Source organism: Populus trichocarpa, chromosome 6 (genome assembly GCF_000002775.5).
Source record: "Populus trichocarpa isolate Nisqually-1 chromosome 6, P.trichocarpa_v4.1, whole genome shotgun sequence".
NCBI lineage: Eukaryota > Viridiplantae > Streptophyta > Magnoliopsida > Malpighiales > Salicaceae > Populus > Populus trichocarpa.
Window position 1 is genome coordinate 22017991 of NC_037290.2, and position 17084 is coordinate 22035074.

Here is a 17084-nt window from a genome sequence, read left to right on the forward strand (position 1 = left end):
ATAATAATAATAATAATAATAATAATAATAATAATAAATATTTTTTTTATTTGTTTTATAATATGTCATTACCTCTATCAGTGGTGGTTGGTGAAGAGTTTAAATACAGTGGTGGTTGTAGAGGTGGTTAATATACAACGACAAGAAATGTTATGTAATTCTTTTGAGAGAGAGAGAAAAAAGGTTAATGGCTCAATTTGTCCTTATTAAGGTTAAAAATCCCAAAATCTATAATTAATAATTAATTATAAGATAACCAATTTCACTAAGTAAACTGGATTTAATATATATTTTTATAAGATAACCTTAATAAATCTTTCCTTTCTAATCCCATTTCCCTTATATACAAGAAAAAAAACTGAATACTAGAAAATATTATCATTTAAAATAAAATTTATTCAATGTTTACAATCAATATTACTTATTTTTATTTAAATATTTGGTTTTTAGTTATTTTTAACACGATTAAACAATAAATAGAGTATAATTAAGGATAAAAAACTAAAAAATACTCGGAGATTCATTGTAAATTGTGAGGGAAAACACTGGAATTTGAATATTGTTTTCTCTTTTTTTGTTCCTTCAAGCATTTTCTATTTTGATTATTGACTCTCTCTTTTTTCTCTTCAATTTCATTTTTATATATTGTGTACTTACTGGGATTTGAGGTGATGATTCACTTCAATTAACTTGCTATAGGGATCTTGTGACATTGAAAATATTTTCCCAAGTTAAGTTGATCTCCGGTTTGGTAAAATAGAGTTTAGTTTTATTGTTAAGAAATAATTGAAACTTCGAGGACCATACTAAACACTCAAACAAAAAAACACATTTTCTTTTTATATTTTTAATGTGCATAAGGTGTTGCTTTTAAAAATCAGGTCCCCAAATTATTTTGTTTTTTGTTTTGATCCCTTTAGTTTTTGCATTTTAAATTTTAGTCCAATAATTTATTTATTTATGTTTCAGTTCTAAATTTAAGAAAAAAAAGAAGATGCTAGAAAACCACGGAAGAGAGAAAAAATGATCAATTAATCACAATCTAACAATAAGAAAAATCAATATTTGAGTTAATGAGTTCCATTTAATGAGAGAAATTTTCTTAGGGTATTTTTTTATTATTTTTTATCTATCTTGCAGAAAAAATAGATCAGGACTTGAGATTATTTTTTAATTCAGAGTGAATTTTTGATTTTTTAACCAATTAAAGGTTAGTTTAAACGAGTGTTTGAAAGTGTGATCGCAGTTGTTTTTCAAAGTGTTTTTTGCTCGGAAATACATCAAAATAATATATTTTTTATTTTTTAAAAAATTATTTTTAACTTCAACATATTAAAATGATATGAAAAACACCAAAACTTTTTTATCTTGAAGCAAAGAAAAAAATAAAAAAAATTAATTTTTTTAAAAACATTTTTAAAATGTAAAAATAAACAAATGTTATATTAGATATGGTTTTTTCTTGGAGTTAGTTTTCTAAGGTGAAAAAAAGATTTGAAAACTATATTTTTTTGATCAAAGAGGTGGAGTTTGACTTTCCATCATACCCAGTAGAGGAATGTCTTCAACTTTGTTTTTGAAAAAAGAGTAAATGATGTGTTATTGGCGCACTTAAAATAAAAAATAAAAAAGATAGCTAGGAAGTAGGAACACGAGCCCGACCTTTCATGCGCTCCTCGCGTCTGGTCTTTTTTTAAAGCTCAGGTGTGCTATCCTACCAAATTTTTTATGCCGTGATTCAAGGCCTCAAGTTCAAAGTACAAATTGGGCTGGAGGTGGTATTTCACTGTGCGGTGAATCTTTCTGAAGGATAGATCTTGCTGTGTTTGACATTATGTTTTAAAAGTATTTTTTAAAAAAATTAAATTTTATTTTTTACTTTAATGTATATGTTTTTGATTTTTTCAGATCATTTTGATGTGATAATTTTAAAAATATTTTTTAAAAAATAAAAAAATATTATTTTAATGTGTTTTGAAATGAAAAACATTTTAAAAAGCAACCGCTATCACACTCCCAAATACATCAAGATAATACAAAGTCCCAAATTTGCTCGATTTAAGAAAAGGGCACGGTGGTGGTGGAGTAGAGAGATGGTAAATGGGAGTTTTGTCAGAGGATCAGAGATGATTTAAAGTTTATTTATTTTTGTGTTTCAAAAATATTTTTAAAAAAATTAAAATTTTTTTATTTTTTTACTTCAAATTAATTTTTTGATGTTTTCAGATTATTTTAATGTGCTAATATCAAAAATATTTTTCTAAAAAATAATAAAAAAAATATTTTAATACATTTCCAAACAAAAAATATTCCAAACAAAAAATACTTTCAAAATCAATTACTGCATCAATTCAAAAAACGTAATAGCATCTGCGTGGGAGAAGGAGGAGCCAATAATGGCAGCAAAACCACTTCAATGCATCTTGAATGGTTTTACGAATGTTTGGGATATGAATATCATTTCCTTTTGTCTCCAGTCTAAAATCTGAATTTAACCACAAAAAGGGCTAAAATCCGAACACTTCAATGGGTCAAAGCCCATAACAATCTTTCTGCTCCGAACAGTCAATTAGCATTAACCAACAAAAAAATAAAATGTCACTCACTAGCGCTTTAGTGAGCCAAAGCCCATTATACAGACAAGCAAAGGTTCCTAAGCCCAAAGTGTAAAAACCGAGAGATGTAGAGGGTAGAGACTGAACCCGAGCCTTTCACGATGAACAGCATCAATTCCTTCGATACCATTCACGCATATAAATAACACTGAATAGTCGTAAAATGGCCCCGGATTCGAGTTCCATTGTCAAGAATCTATAGGAACCGAGCAACAAATTAACTCACTCTATTCTTATTTATTTTTTTCGGGTCTGGGGATGCATACAAATATCTTGTTCGGTTCATTCGATGGCCAGTACTCCAGATTTGAAGCTCTCTTCTCTGAGTTCTCTCGGTATATTTCTTTTCGCCAACCAAGTTGCTAATCACGGTAGTCCTAAGAAAGAAGTTGCTATTTAGAGTATAATATATTAATTACTCTATGTTCTAAGGGCGAAAACATTTTACACCTCGAGTTTTTATACATTGCAAGATGCCGAATATTTTGTTTCACAGGACATTCATTCTTGATTGAAAATGTTCACGAACATCAGTTTCCTTCCATAGGTAACATCAGGCTTATTACAAATTTGTTATTAGACACCGATCAATAAAAACATAATGACTAGGTTACCCTTTTAGCTAACAAATATTAAAATTCAGAGAACTCAAATAATTGGACGGCACCTTCAAACACCATTAGATGCCTCCTCCTTGCCTTTCCTAGTTTCCAAGCATTTTAATACAACCAAATCCACCATCATGTTAAAAAATAATATAAATCATGTCTTGAAACCTCACCTAACAGTTTAAGCTTTTGGGTTGAGATGATTCTTTAACATGGTATCAGAACCTTTATGATCAAGCGGTCACGAGTTCGAATTTAACCATCCCATTTATTTGATAAAAATTAAGCACATGGTATCAGAACCTTTATGATCAAGCGGTCACGAGTTCGAATTTAACCATCCCATTTATTTGATAAAAATTTCAAGCCCAAAAAGCTTTCACTTGAGGGGGTGTGCTAGAAAATAATATAAATCATATATTGGAACCTCATCTAAAAGCTTAAGCTTTTGGGTTGAGATGGTTCTATGACATTTTAATACAACCAAATCCACCACCCAAACACTTCTTTTATATATATATATATATATTTCAAGCAAGCACCACTAAGAAAATGTTTTTCCTACGAGAATATTTCTCTAAAAAACATATTCCGCATGAGTTATTTTTCATTATTACGTGTATGAAAAAATATATTTTTTATTGAAGATTTGTTTTATAATGTCACTGATAGCTAGAAATAATAATAATGATTGTAATAATACCAGTAGCATAATGATGATAGTAGAATGATAATTGTTGTAAAATAATGATAGTGACGATGGTGATAAAATGTTGATTGTTATGATGGATACTTAAATAAGAAGGAAGTAATGGTGGTGATGATGATGTTGATGATTATGGATAATGATTGTTATTGGCGGTAATATTGGTGATGATAACGTTGATAATTATGGATAGTGATTGTTATTGTGATAATAATGGTGTTGAAATAATGATAAGGTGGAAATAACGATGAAGTATGATTATATTAATAATTAGACTATGTTTGTTTTTGTAATGTAGCCTGTGTTTTGCTTCAACAACAGGTTTAAAAATATTTTGTTAATCAACAAACATCATAATTTTACATGAATCCCACCAAAAAATCTATTTTGAAACCTTGATTAAGAAAAAAACTATAATTTGTAGTTTTTTAAAAACTTATTTTTTCAAACTGAAACCGTAGAAACTACCACAGTCAAAATATACACACCAAGTGGTTTTAATGATGGACGTGGTGTTAATTATTATTATTGTTGCGGTGGTGGTAATGGTGATATTAGAGGATTATTATGGAATAATAATAAAATAATAATTATATTTATTAAGATTTAAATATGCTAATCAAGTAACCAACAGTATTAATAAGGATTTTGCCATCAATCAAGCAATGTTCACTTCTTTTTATTTATAATATTTTATAGCATGATCCTCTCCTTAGTCGTAGATATTTTTAATTTTGTATATTATCCTTCTTTAGATTAAGATACATTCTTATCTTTTTAGTTCATCTTTCCTCGTATAAATATATGTTCTTGTGTATTTTTATTTAGAATATTTTTTAATCCAAATTCATATTAATACTGATAAACAGATGGTGTATATAATAACACCAATGGTGGTGACTAGCGATGCAATGCAAAGATCTATGAATGATGAAAGAACACAAGAAACAGTTTAAAAAACAACCAAACAACAATCTTAAACTAAGAAAAACATTAGACAGGTTGAACAAACATCATTAAAAAAACATTAGATCCTGGAGTAAAAATACGAGATTTATAGCTGGACAAAGAGGATAAAAATAATAAAAATTGTTACCACTTGTAGCAGTGGTTAAGAAAAAACTCAAGATGCTCTGAAAATCCCAAAAAGAAGAGGAGAAAACGTCAGAAGGATCCCCTTGTTATTTACTAATATCATATACTCTTGCCATTAGTAGTTTTTCAAATGAAGAAGCATCCGGCATGTTTTCTTTTGTAATATACTTTTGCCACTAACATCTGAAAATTTTGATGTCATCGTGGCAATTACAAGAAGAAATGTCACCGGGAAGCGATAGAAACAAGAACACGGGAAACTGGATCCAAAAATGGGCCAGTGCTTGCTTTACTTTGAAAAACAAAAACAGAGGGCAACGATTGTGATTTGTGAGCATAGCTGAGAAGTTTTTTTAGTTTATTCCAATATTGCCATAAAAACTCCATTTTTTTTTTCCTGACCATGCAGGAACAAATCAGGCCCGAGAATATGTCTTGAAATGTGAACCAGATGACCACTCCTGATTTGATCTTCACTAACTTCAAAGAAAAAAAGATTCGGGTCCAGTTACTCATGCTAAGTCTTGCATTTACACTAAATTAAGCATCTAATCACACTTAGATAGCCAATTTTCGCTCACACACACTTGCGAGTGTATTATTTCTTGCTCACTTCTGTGTTATTTGAGGCAGCGGCTGGGGCTGTAGAGGTCCAGAACTGAGCGCTCTTTATCTTTGACACACTCGCCAGGACACCTAATGGGGTTACATCTCCAACAATTGTCACCTTCTTGGCTGCAAAATCTATGCTGAAAGACGTCACACCTGTGTGTGTACACATGATCAATGCCGATGTAAATCAAAGCACCTTAATCTGAATAAACTATCACTTAGTTCTAATTTAACGATCCAATAGCCATCTTTCAGAGTAAAAACCATAATTGATATTGGAATCCAAACGAAGACATGACTGTTGAATTGGCTGAACGAAACGCACAGTCCAGGGCTAGTAATTTGACCCCATATGTAACATGTTGGCTAGTACATGATCTCATATAAAATTTCTTTGAAACAGAGTACTCCTAATAAGTTAAATCAAGTTAATGACCTCCCTCCCCCCTTTCTTTCTCTCTGATTGGTGTTTGCCACGAATACATAAAACAAAACAAATTGGGGTGTTTTTGGAATAGAAGACAGAGAGAGTATAGAGACACTTTCTGTCAAATAATAACGTCTGAAAGAGAAAGAGACAAAGATGAGATAAAATTGGATGTCAAGTCATTAATTCATGTCACATGGGCATACCTTCCATCCTAGATAGATGTTTCCTCACTTTTCCTTCGCAGCCTCTGCAGTGTAGTGACACTCTCAAAACCACAACCTGAAATCCAATCCATTCAGGATACAACTAATTAAAACTTGAAGGGTTTTACTACTTATTGATGTTATAAGAACATAATAAGCTTAACCAAAGTTTAGTGCAAACCTGATTCGGGTTTGAAGATGAAGAAGAAGATGGTTTTGAAGCAGTAGATTCGTCTTTACTTAAAGCTTGAGTATTCCTGTTTGATTCCACAGGAGCTAGCTGTGCTAAAACCGGATCATAATCTGCTAAGCCATCAAAGAAAGCTGTGTCACCCAAAAGATATCTAGACGAGCCAGGAGGGGTAATAAAATCACCAGGCTTAGCCCAGCCCCTTCTAACTATATCTTTTGGGGCATTGAGATAAGTGGTTCTCTTCTTATCATCATCAATATCAGTTGGCTTGAATGAGATTTTCTTGGTCTTTTGATCATTTGGTTTTGGTTTTGGTTTTGTAGAGTTCGACTTCTTGTTGCTACTTTGATCACTGGCTTTATTCTTTGAAGTGCTTTTTTTGCTCTTGTGAAGTAGCTGGTAGGGGACGGGGTTGATCGGGGGTGGTTGAGAAGTACAAGGAGCTAAAGGGAGAGTTCTTGGGATTCTTTTTTGGTCTCTGATGATGGGGTTGTAGCGATCAAGGGTCCGGCCACCAAGTTGATTGGTGGAGGAGGAAGAAGGTTGATCCATGCTCATGCATATGGCTGTTGAAGCTTGAGACGCACAGAACACATCTATTTTCTTCATCCTTGGATGTTGATAAGAGTGTATGACCTAGTTAGTGGTTTAGAGAATCTGCATTTTTGAGAGAGAAAGAGAGAGAGAGAGCGCGAAGAACTTCTTAAAGAAGGTTGTTTGTTCTGCTTTTATGCTTGAACAACTTGAACGATGGGGACAGAGAGGGAGAGTAACAAAAGAATCACAATTTTACTAGCTAGATTGTACAGGATTAATTATATAATATTAAAGCAGTATGGATCAAGTAGAGAAGTTTCTACACTTGCAACTCTCGTGTACTAATAACTAATTGCCACATCATGAAGTGTCAAATGATTTGTATGCGATGAGTTTTTTATTTTTATTTTTGTGATAAACATGAGAACTCTTAATCAAACAGAAATCCTTACAGAAAGTTCACCCCATAACATATCGAGTGGAGAAAAATGATCCATGCAGCAGAAACAGACACTACTAGTTTGAAATTGATCCATCACACACACATGCCCTCAACACAGGGTTGTATTTCCAGTAGTTTTGAGACTGACATAAAGGACCCACGACACAGCCATAAGAGCTAGACTCCAATCTTAACGATATTACAGGACTGCATTAATTTACTAGACAATTAACCATACTGTAAACTGTAAAAGGAACGAGGAAAATAAAAGGATCAATACATGGGCTGCTGCTGCTGCTGCAACATTTCTTTTCCTTGGAGGTCAGAACAGAAAATAAGTGATCTTTAATGGATGAAAATGAGATGTAACCACCTCTTTTCTGTGGTTCTAATGGATGAAAAAGAGGCATCTTTTTTTTTTTTGTAGTAATATATTTTAGGTTCTACAATGGCAGTGCAATTTCCCTCTCACAAAATCACTCTTCTTGGTTATTGTGTTTACATCAAGTACTTTTACGGTTTAAGCAGAAGATTAACAAGGCCAGGAGATCCCAGATCCATTTTTAATCCCAGAAGAATCTTGTCTGTGACGTCGATGGAGCCGGCAGAAATCTCTGAGCTTGATTAGCAGAGAGCTCAGAGGAAATGTACATAAAATGTGTTGTCCTCATTATAACATTATGATTTAAACAAAACTATTTTATTAGTGTAAATTAATGTATAGTCTGTTGGCCTGCTGGGGCATGGCCTACAGTTTTAATGGCTAATTAATAAATTGTTCGCGGGAAGTTGCCTATGAATTCAATTTTCGGAAAGGAACAATACAGAGGGTCGAATGGGTCAGAGCAACGGCAGAATACTGAGCAACAGCTAAGAACTGGGCTAAAAATTTATTGAAGGAATATTTTCTTAAAAAGAAAAGAAAAGAGAAGGTCCACTTGATTAGTGTTAATTATAAATTATAGCTGTTAAACTATTTACAGATAAAACGATTTGTACTTTGATCCCCTCTATCAAAATGCATGGACATGGTGATAAAAAGAAAAGATGGACAGGACATGGTAGCCAAGAGGATGACTTGGCAGACAATTCAAATCTAGGATTCTATGAGGTGGTGTAACTGTAAAGATCAAATGATAGGATTGCAGGAATACGAAATTGCGTGAGTAGGTGTGGTAGTTATTATTTTTTAAAGTGTTTTTTTATTTGAAAATACTTTAAAATTATATATTTTTTATTTTTTAAAATTTATTCTTAACATCAGTATATTAAAATGATTTAAAAATATATAAAAAATTAATTTAAAATAAAAAAATTAATTTTTTATAAAATTATTTTTCAATTACAAAAACAAACGGTTTTTTTTATATCCTGATTTACTAAATCAATAATGAATGGAACAACCAGCAAAAACATCCTTCTTATTAATTGCCTCATTGGTTGTTTAGACTTCGGATAATCTCCAAATGTCATGTTCAAAATTTACAGTCTAGTCAATTGAGTAGTTCAAACCCTTTTTTTTTTTAATATCCTGATTTACTATGATTACTTTGATGCAATTAATTGCATGGTAAACTTATCATATTTGTTTTATTAAAACATGTTTTTTTTTGTTATTTTTATTAAATGGACTCATGAACGAGGAAGAGAAATTGAAAAAAAAAAAAACTAAAACTGAAGAAGGAATTACAATACATCTACTTATTATGCATTGTGAATTACAATAATAATACAAGATAAGTCTTTTTATTTGTCCTTTGATTATTTATATTTTGACCCTTCATTTTTTTTAATTTATCCCTCTAGTATTGCAATTATTTGGGTAATAGCTTTGTGGGTTTGAGATGTTGACGAAATATTTCAATGCTCGCTTGGTGTTTAATTTTGTAAAATAAAATTTATTTTTATTAGTTTTTAGCAATTAAAGTTTTGAGGACTGAATTTGAGACATTGACAAATATTAAGCCCCTTTAATTTTATACTATTAAGGGTTGGATATTTTTGTCCTTTCTATTTTTTGGTGCATGTTTTTTTATTTAAAGAAAAAATTTGATCCTCCCGTGTTTTTTAGAATTGACTTAATTATTTATTTTAGATGCCTTGATATAAGTGTCTCGCAATGTCAAGGAAAGGTCTAGTGCTCAGTTGATGCTCGAATTATGAAAATATATTTGAATTATGTTGATTTAAAATAATTAGAGGTCCAGGGATCAAATTGAATTCTGAAACAAATACGAGCGGTTGTAGTTTACGGGTAGTGTAATTTTGGCTGGTGCGTGCAAAGAGTGACGATGGTCACAGTGCACGTGGCCTTATCCGGTGACCAAATTTTGCCTTCTGTGTGTCTCTCATGAGAGTTGTGGTAGCTGATTGGCATAAATCAAAATTGTGAGATAATCCTCATAAATCTTATCTTAGGAGAGCAAATTAAAATCTATGGTAATTGATATGTGCTTGTTTCTGTGTATATTTTATTATAAGCCCTATAAATGTTAAGACCTTGAATCAGTCTCTATCTGCATCAAGAATTGTTGGGCGAGTAATCTACTACGTACCTAGTTAACTTCATCTACCATACGCAGCAACAAATTTACTTGTTAGTTTGCTGCTCACAAAATCAACACAGCAGTGAATAAAAGCCTAATGTGCACGAACATTAGTAGAAGTTACCGGCAAAAGACAGCTAGCCAGGATCAGGTGTGTCCCATTGGAACAAAGATCTCGAGGGAAAAAAAAAGGGTTCGAATAATCATGATGGGAACATTATTAAGATTCTGATGGAACATATGCTGCCAGATAGAGTAAACCATTCCGAATTTTCTTTCCTGTGGATGGATGAGACACAAAGTAACTTTCTTTATCCTCCATTAACTCAAATTCTCCTTCTCAGCCTCATGGAATCGGATGCTTGTGTATGGCTTTTATCATGTTTTTCCCTCTCCTTTATATCCCTGCCCAACTCCCCTGCACAGTTTAAGAGTTCCGACTCAAAGACAATTTTTTATTTTTTATATTTTATATTTTATTAGAGAATAATTTAAATTATATTTTAAAATTTTATTTAATAACTTTAATTTTTAGATTAAATTGGTTCTTTGATATGATATCAGAATTTTAATGACAAAGTCGTCTCGAGTTTGAATTTTATTATTTTTATTTATTTGATAAAAATTAAACACAAAATAATATGTGTTTATATAAATTTCAAGTTTTAAAAAATTTTATTTGAGAAATTATATTAAAAAATAATATAAATTATATTTTAAATGTTAATGATAATTTAAATTGATTATTGGACATGTATACGTCAACCTACCCTCTTCTAATTGCCCACCTCTTTAGTCACCGAGTGCCTGAAGATGTAGGGCGTTTTATTTTTTCTAGTGGAAAATAGTAGGGGCCCCCTTCAAAACCTTTTGTTAACTTTCCTTTTCATCTTTAATTCCCAACTCCTCCGTAGCTGTTACTATACAAAAGAGTACATGAAGAACGTTCTGAAAGGTCAAATGGTTTGGGGCCTTGGGGCTTCGATGATCAAGCTAAGCCGTCACCAGATTAAAGCAAGAGGGACTCCGATGGCTCTGACATTGGGACGACCTCTGAGCTCTGGGTCCAATGTTGTACCTAAGCAATAATTGTACATGGCTTGAAGCTTGCGCAGATGGATAATATTTGAGGGAGGCCTTCAAGCTTTTTAGATAAAAATCTACTACTTACTACTCATGAATGAATGATTTGATTCGTTGGAAGAAAGAAAGATGGAAAGAAAAAAATAGTTGAAAAGTTGGGCACGGTCACCTTTACTCGTTCTTTCTATCTCATGGTCATTGGTCCCCGACCCGAGTGTCCCGAGTTATGACCATGACTACGGACTCCGATCCCTTATTTTTTTATCTTCCGAAAAAGAAAAGCACTAGCCAACAGATCTTTTGTAGATTTCACAATTTGGGTCGGCAAAAAAGTTGTTGAGAAGAGATGTGTTTGCGTCTGGAAAACGAGTCTCGAAGATGTAGTAATCATATTGTCAATTAGTGGGGGTGTCATGATTCCCACAGATAAAACAAGTCCGATGCTATCAGTGGAGAAGCTGATCTTATCGCAGAGTTTAGATTTTTCAAGTTTACTAGTGTTTTTTTTTTAAAATATTTTTTATTTAAAAATATATTAAAATAATTTTTTTATTAACATATTAAATTAATAAAGAAATACTAAAAATATTAATTTGAAGTTTTTTAAAAAAATCAAAAATTAAAAAATAACCGTGACAAGGAACAAAAAGTGATGTATAAAATGTAGGTGATTTCTATGACTATTTAAAACATTACAATTATAAATTAAGTACTTTTAGTTATTGTAATGTAATAACTCTTTTTATCTGTCATTCTTTTAATTAATTATTTCATAATTATGCTAGTTATTAATATTATAATGAAATTACATATCTTAAAGAAAATAAATATTATTATTCACTTGTAATAACTAGATAATTACAAACTATTAAGTAAAGATATTTACTTATTACAAGTAAAAAAGAAATATTTTTCTTAGTAATTAACTAATTGCTTGATATTTATGATTAATTAACAGCGATTTCAATAAAAAAAAGAAGTTTTTGTTTTACCTTAAAAGAGAAAAGAGTATTGTTTGAGACGTAAAAAAAACCAATTTTAATAATTAAGTACTAAAAAGTATTTATGATTATTACATTGTAAACTTTGTTTTATTGTTCCATGAACTTAAAAGTGCTATAATTATAGTGCTTTCAAGTAAAACCAAAATAAGCACCTTTTCTCGTATATTATATGAAGGTATAATATGTATGTATATATATGTATGTAAAAAATTTAAATATTGTAAACAATGTAGTTACGATTTTTCTTTCTCAAGTAGGCCTATAAATAAAGTTTAAAATTTCAACATGACTGCTCTAGGACTGGAAGGGATCTACGAACCTGACAGAATATGACTGGACAGTGTTGCAGTGGTCAGGACAGACGCCATATACTGACTGGCTCGGCCAGAGACCAGCATTTTGACGTGAACAGAGAACAGGATGGCCGAATCACGGCACAATATTCCTTCATCGCTGTGTTATTCCGCACCAAAACTTACTATTTAATACAAGCCTTTCAAGAGTGGTCAGGACTAGGAATGCAGTATAAAAACGGTATTCAAAAAATTGCAAATGAAAAACTAAACTAGTATCGATTTTGTGCTAATCAGCATAGGGCATGAGCAACATGCATATTTTCCTGCTATAGTGGCACCTAGCTATAATTTCCATGCAAACATGGATTATGAAAGATACCTACTAAATGAATGATATAGATAAGGTCTTCACACTATACATTGTAGTTCTGCCGTTATTTTATTTAAAGCCCTCTCCCTTCATCTCCTTCCAAAATGCGATTCCGGAAGTCATTCACCATGAGAGGCAATCCTTCTCTCAAAGAAATTTTTGGCTCCCAGTTCAGCAACTCCTTTGCTTTGCTGATATCTGGTTTCCTCTTATGTGGATCATCAGCAGTGTTGGGTCTGAATTCTATTGTTGCACTTGAATCAATAGTCTCTTTGACAACCTTCATTATACGGAGGAAAATTGAGTGTGCCAACATAAACTAGGAGTTTCCATCTCTCTCTCTCTCTCTCTCTATCTCCTTATGCATGCACGCAGACACACACACACACACACACACACACACACACACACACACACTCTTATCAGTAGACAACAATTCTCCTTGGTTTGAATCTTAGCAAGAACAGAGTGCAGAAATGCAACACACTCGGAAAAGGAAACCATGCCTATCTTTAAAAATAAGATAACTATAAAATTTGAAGACAAACCTCTGCGAGCTCTAGCATAGTGAACTCTCCTGGATTGCCAAGGTTAAAAGGTCCCACATGCTCGCCTTCCATTAGTGCCACCAGCCCATCAACCTGTAAATGGAAAAGGCTTTTAACATACCTTGTCACATCAACTTTTTAGAGCTTAAACAGAGCCCCAAAACACATCCAATGTTCAAGATATCCTCTGCATTTGCAGTTATTCTCTGTTTCTCTTAAAAAAAAAAGAATTATCACTTCTGGCATCTTCTTTTTCAAAGCCTTATGCAACCACTTGACTGATTAGTGGCCGTGAATAACAACTACAGAGGTGATTTTAGTAGTTTGCATTGAGATAGAGGAGCTCAAAGGTCATTCAGCTTTCAGGCCGCTAGCAAGGGTACAAAGTAACCAGGCATCCAGAGGAGCCTTAAGTGGAAAAGGCAGGATAATGAATTTATGGATAATGATGCCATACCAGATCAGAAACATATTGGAAGCTCCTAGTTTGTTTCCCATCACCATATACAGTCATTGGTTGTTTGCGGATGGCCTGCAAACATAGTTCAAATAGTTAAGGAAGCTTCTAGAAAGTTAACCTCCAATTAGATATCCCAAAATCCAAATGGAAGTCCATTGCCGACATCAATGCCTAAAAATGGAGAATAATACCTGAGCAACAAAATTACTGACAACACGTCCATCATCCAAGCACATGCGAGGCCCGTACGTATTAAAAATGCGAGCAATACGCACCTGCCAACGGCAAGAGCCATCATTAGCCCATTTCCCACAGGTTAACTGAACATATATATGCAAGAGAAGCTATTGCAGGATAGAGAACAACAGTAACCTTCATATGAAAAAATCTTTCCAGTTTAATTGACAAAGTTTACATCATATCAACCTAGTATAGCACAGACAACACAAAAAGCTTAAAAATTTTACATTCTATGCATCAAATAATTAGAGAAATTCGCCAGCTGATCCGAGAAAAAATGGGTACAAAGCTTGTTTTGAGCCCAAGCTGCTGCAACTGAGACAGCTGAAATAGACTGGCCACTTTTGTGCGTACTGGTTATACAAACAAGGCAATTTGTTTGTAATCCACAAGTGACAACGAATTATTTTATAGTGCTGCAATTATTCATCATTTTCTAGAAACTGAATCCATTTATTTAAATTGGTATGATTTTAACCAAAGACCTTAACCAATCTCGCCCACCCCTTTACTGCCTGGGCCAAGCCCAAGGGGTAGCTCATAAAATTTATTGATGTTTAAGGAGTTAAAGAAAAATTTAATCTCTACACACCAAATTCATTTAATTTCAATTGGTATGATATTGAGTATTAACCTAAAACCTGGCCCATACCACCCACCCCTTTACTACATGGAGCAAACCCCAAGGGCAGCTAATCAAATCAACTAATCTTTTAAGGAATTAAAAAAGAATTTAAGCAAGTTTGAAGACTTTGCATAAAATAGGAATGGGTAAATCTTGGACCAATAGCTCAACAATGCCAAAATGAAGGGATATGTGATATTACAACTCTCCTACCCTACACAATGTGGCTTTGGCAGTTTCCGCACTTTATGCAACTGTTTAGACATTGTAGAACGTGGACATTAAGCACACAATGTCAAATTAAATTGATAACATTTTGAGCATGCAAATTCAAGTGGATAGGAAGAAAATCCCCCCCCCCCCATCCCCCAACCTACCCAAACATATCAACTATTCAACAATAATAATAACGGAAATAACACAGGTGGACTGGTAGAATGCTGAAACTGTCAGAAAAAAGAATACCATTCTGCCAGTCAATTCTACAATAAATTTAATTGCTTGTATTTATTCTTTGAATTCCAATATTTTTCAGAAGATAAATGACCAGTATAAGCAGAGTTTAGTACATTTTTGAAGCAGCCATAGCATATACTTTGGCAAAGACATGAGATTCATGTCGAAACTTTTCAGTTATTTTTTAGAAGAACAATGAATAAAAACAATTCCTGAAAACCATGTGCAATAGCAGAGACACTTATATTGCCTTCGAAACAAGTACATTACATGATTTCTTTAAAACGAAAACACTTGCTTCAAACATAACAAAGCTTAATCAAATTATTAATGCCTTCAAAAAGGTAAAAGTCATGCAACAATTCCAGGGCCTGGCCAATTGATCGTGGGCCATTCTCAAACACTATATGCTCAAAAGGAGAGATTAATTAATAATAACCTCTATTTTACCAGATATATAAGGTCTGATCCAACTCAATCCACACTTAAATTGTCTACAGAATAGGTTGTCTAAAATACACATGTATCTACTCATTGGATATACGCACAAAAGCATGACATTTCATCACTGGCATTTTAACTACGACCAGCAATTACTGATCCTCCATTACATTGTATCTCAAGGAGCATATATCAAGAAACACTGAGTAAAGACAACTGAAATTCAAATACTATCAAGCAAATTTCAAATAACCAAAGATCCTAATAACAAAATAAGCAAGCCATGATAGCATGTAATCTAGTTATATATCAGAAACAATTACCTCAACATCTGCACCTCGATTATAATCCATGGCTAATGTTTCTGCAGTCCGTTTTCCTTCATCATAGCAACTCCTCTCACCTAAACAATTTCAAAGCATAACCAATCAATAACAAGAACAGAACATTGTTGCATCAATGAAACAAATAAACAGATGTTTCTAACTAACATCTGACCTATTGGATTCACATTTCCCCAATAAGTCTCCTTCTGCGGATGCTCTAGTGGATCGCCATAAACCTCACTCGTACTCGTTAACAAAAACCTCGCCCCTACCCTCTTTGCCAAACCCAACATATTAAGTGTGCCCATCACATTCGTCTTGTAAGCAAACAATTCACAGTCAAGGATCCAAAAATTCCAAAAACACAAAAACAAATCACATAATTAACAACATTGATGATGATTCAGAAATCATAACAACTTCATTTAAAAAAGAAAAAGGATATAATAGTCTTGACAGGATTGTACTTATAATGAACCGGAGAAGCAGGACAAGCCAAGTGATAGATCTGATCAACTTCCAACAAAATAGGGTCAACAACATCATGTCTAATCAATTCAAACCTCGGATTCCCAAACAAATGAACCAAATTATCTTTCCTCCCAGTAAAAAAATTATCAATCACAATAACCTCATCACCCCGCGAGATCAATTTATCCACCAAGTGACTCCCAACAAATCCAGCCCCACCAGTAACCACAATACGCAGCCTCTTCCTCCCGATCGCAGCTGGGACCCGGCCTGGAAACGATCCCTTCGAGGCAAACCCCGAGGACCCAGATGAGGAATCTTGGTGGCGATGATAAATTGAAGTGGGGATAGAAGAATGGGTAGATGGATTAAGGCGGGAGAGAGTGGGCTGGAAAATGAAGAAAGCAGAACCAATTAAAATGCCAACAAGAATGAAAAGAAAGCGTTGTTCTTTGAAGATATAAGAAATGGATCTAGGGTGTTTTAGTGTCTTAGGTGTGTAAGATTGAGTTGAAGTTGGGATTTCATCTTCTCTCCTGTGATTCACGCTGGTTTGTTTGTGTAATTGTTTCATCATTACGGTGTGGGAATTGGAGATGGAAGAAGAGGTGGTGGTGTTGACTGTTGAGTTGTCTTAAGCATTAAGCATTACTGGTTTAATTCTATCACTGGAGAAGCCAGAACAGTTCATGTGATCAGGCTAATACGATTCTTTCCTGCTTGTTTTTTAAAGGTGCTGGAAATGTTGGAGGTAGTTTTTAATTATTTTTTTTTAAG

At 33.1% G+C, this 17084-nt stretch overlaps 2 protein-coding genes across 4 annotated transcripts; both read right to left on the reverse strand.

The window, feature by feature from the left end:
- Nucleotides 1–5285: 5285 nt before the first annotated feature.
- On the reverse strand, nt 5286–7292 carry LOC7492259 (protein SODIUM POTASSIUM ROOT DEFECTIVE 2). The gene is made up of 3 exons (XM_002309396.4): nt 6451–7292; nt 6270–6345; nt 5286–5789 (listed from the first exon to the last, which is right to left on the reverse strand). Exons 1-3 carry the CDS (start codon nt 7069–7071, stop codon nt 5623–5625), a joined length of 864 nt encoding a protein of 287 aa, XP_002309432.2. The 5' UTR covers nt 7072–7292; the 3' UTR covers nt 5286–5622.
- Nucleotides 7293–12495: 5203 nt separating this feature from the next.
- Nucleotides 12496–17046, reverse strand: LOC7492260 (UDP-glucuronic acid decarboxylase 1). Of its 3 annotated transcripts, none has more exons than XM_052454226.1 (7): nt 16281–17044; nt 16009–16155; nt 15834–15913; nt 13940–14023; nt 13746–13820; nt 13289–13381; nt 12496–13020 (listed from the first exon to the last, which is right to left on the reverse strand). In XM_052454226.1, exons 1-7 carry the CDS (start codon nt 16882–16884, stop codon nt 12814–12816), a joined length of 1290 nt encoding a protein of 429 aa, XP_052310186.1. In that variant the 5' UTR covers nt 16885–17044; the 3' UTR covers nt 12496–12813. The 3 variants fall into 3 exon arrangements, with proteins under 3 accessions (XP_052310186.1, XP_052310187.1, XP_052310188.1); XM_052454227.1 differs by having other exon boundaries at nt 16009–16151; nt 16277–17044; XM_052454228.1 differs by lacking the exon at nt 12496–13020 and adding an exon at nt 13045–13098 and having other exon boundaries at nt 16281–17046.
- Nucleotides 17047–17084: the final 38 nt, after the last annotated feature.

Excerpts from the sequence above, each read along its gene's own strand:
- LOC7492259 (XM_002309396.4), bottom strand. The coding sequence starts at position 7,071 with ATGAAGAAAATAGATGTGTTCTGTGCGTCTCAAGCTTCAACAGCCATA. Across the intron at positions 6,346-6,450 it reads CATCTTCAAACCCGAATCAG|GTTGTGGTTTTGAGAGTGTC; the intron begins GTTTGCACTAAA and ends ATTGGATTTCAG. Across the intron at positions 5,790-6,269 it reads ACATCTATCTAGGATGGAAG|GTGTGACGTCTTTCAGCATA; the intron begins GTATGCCCATGT and ends GTACACACACAG.
- LOC7492260 (XM_052454226.1), bottom strand. The coding sequence starts at position 16,884 with ATGATGAAACAATTACACAAACAAACCAGCGTGAATCACAGGAGAGAA. Across the intron at positions 16,156-16,280 it reads CAATCCTGTCAAGACTATTA|AGACGAATGTGATGGGCACA; the intron begins TATCCTTTTTCT and ends TGTTTGCTTACA. Across the intron at positions 13,382-13,745 it reads TCCAATATGTTTCTGATCTG|GTTGATGGGCTGGTGGCACT; the intron begins GTATGGCATCAT and ends TTCCATTTACAG.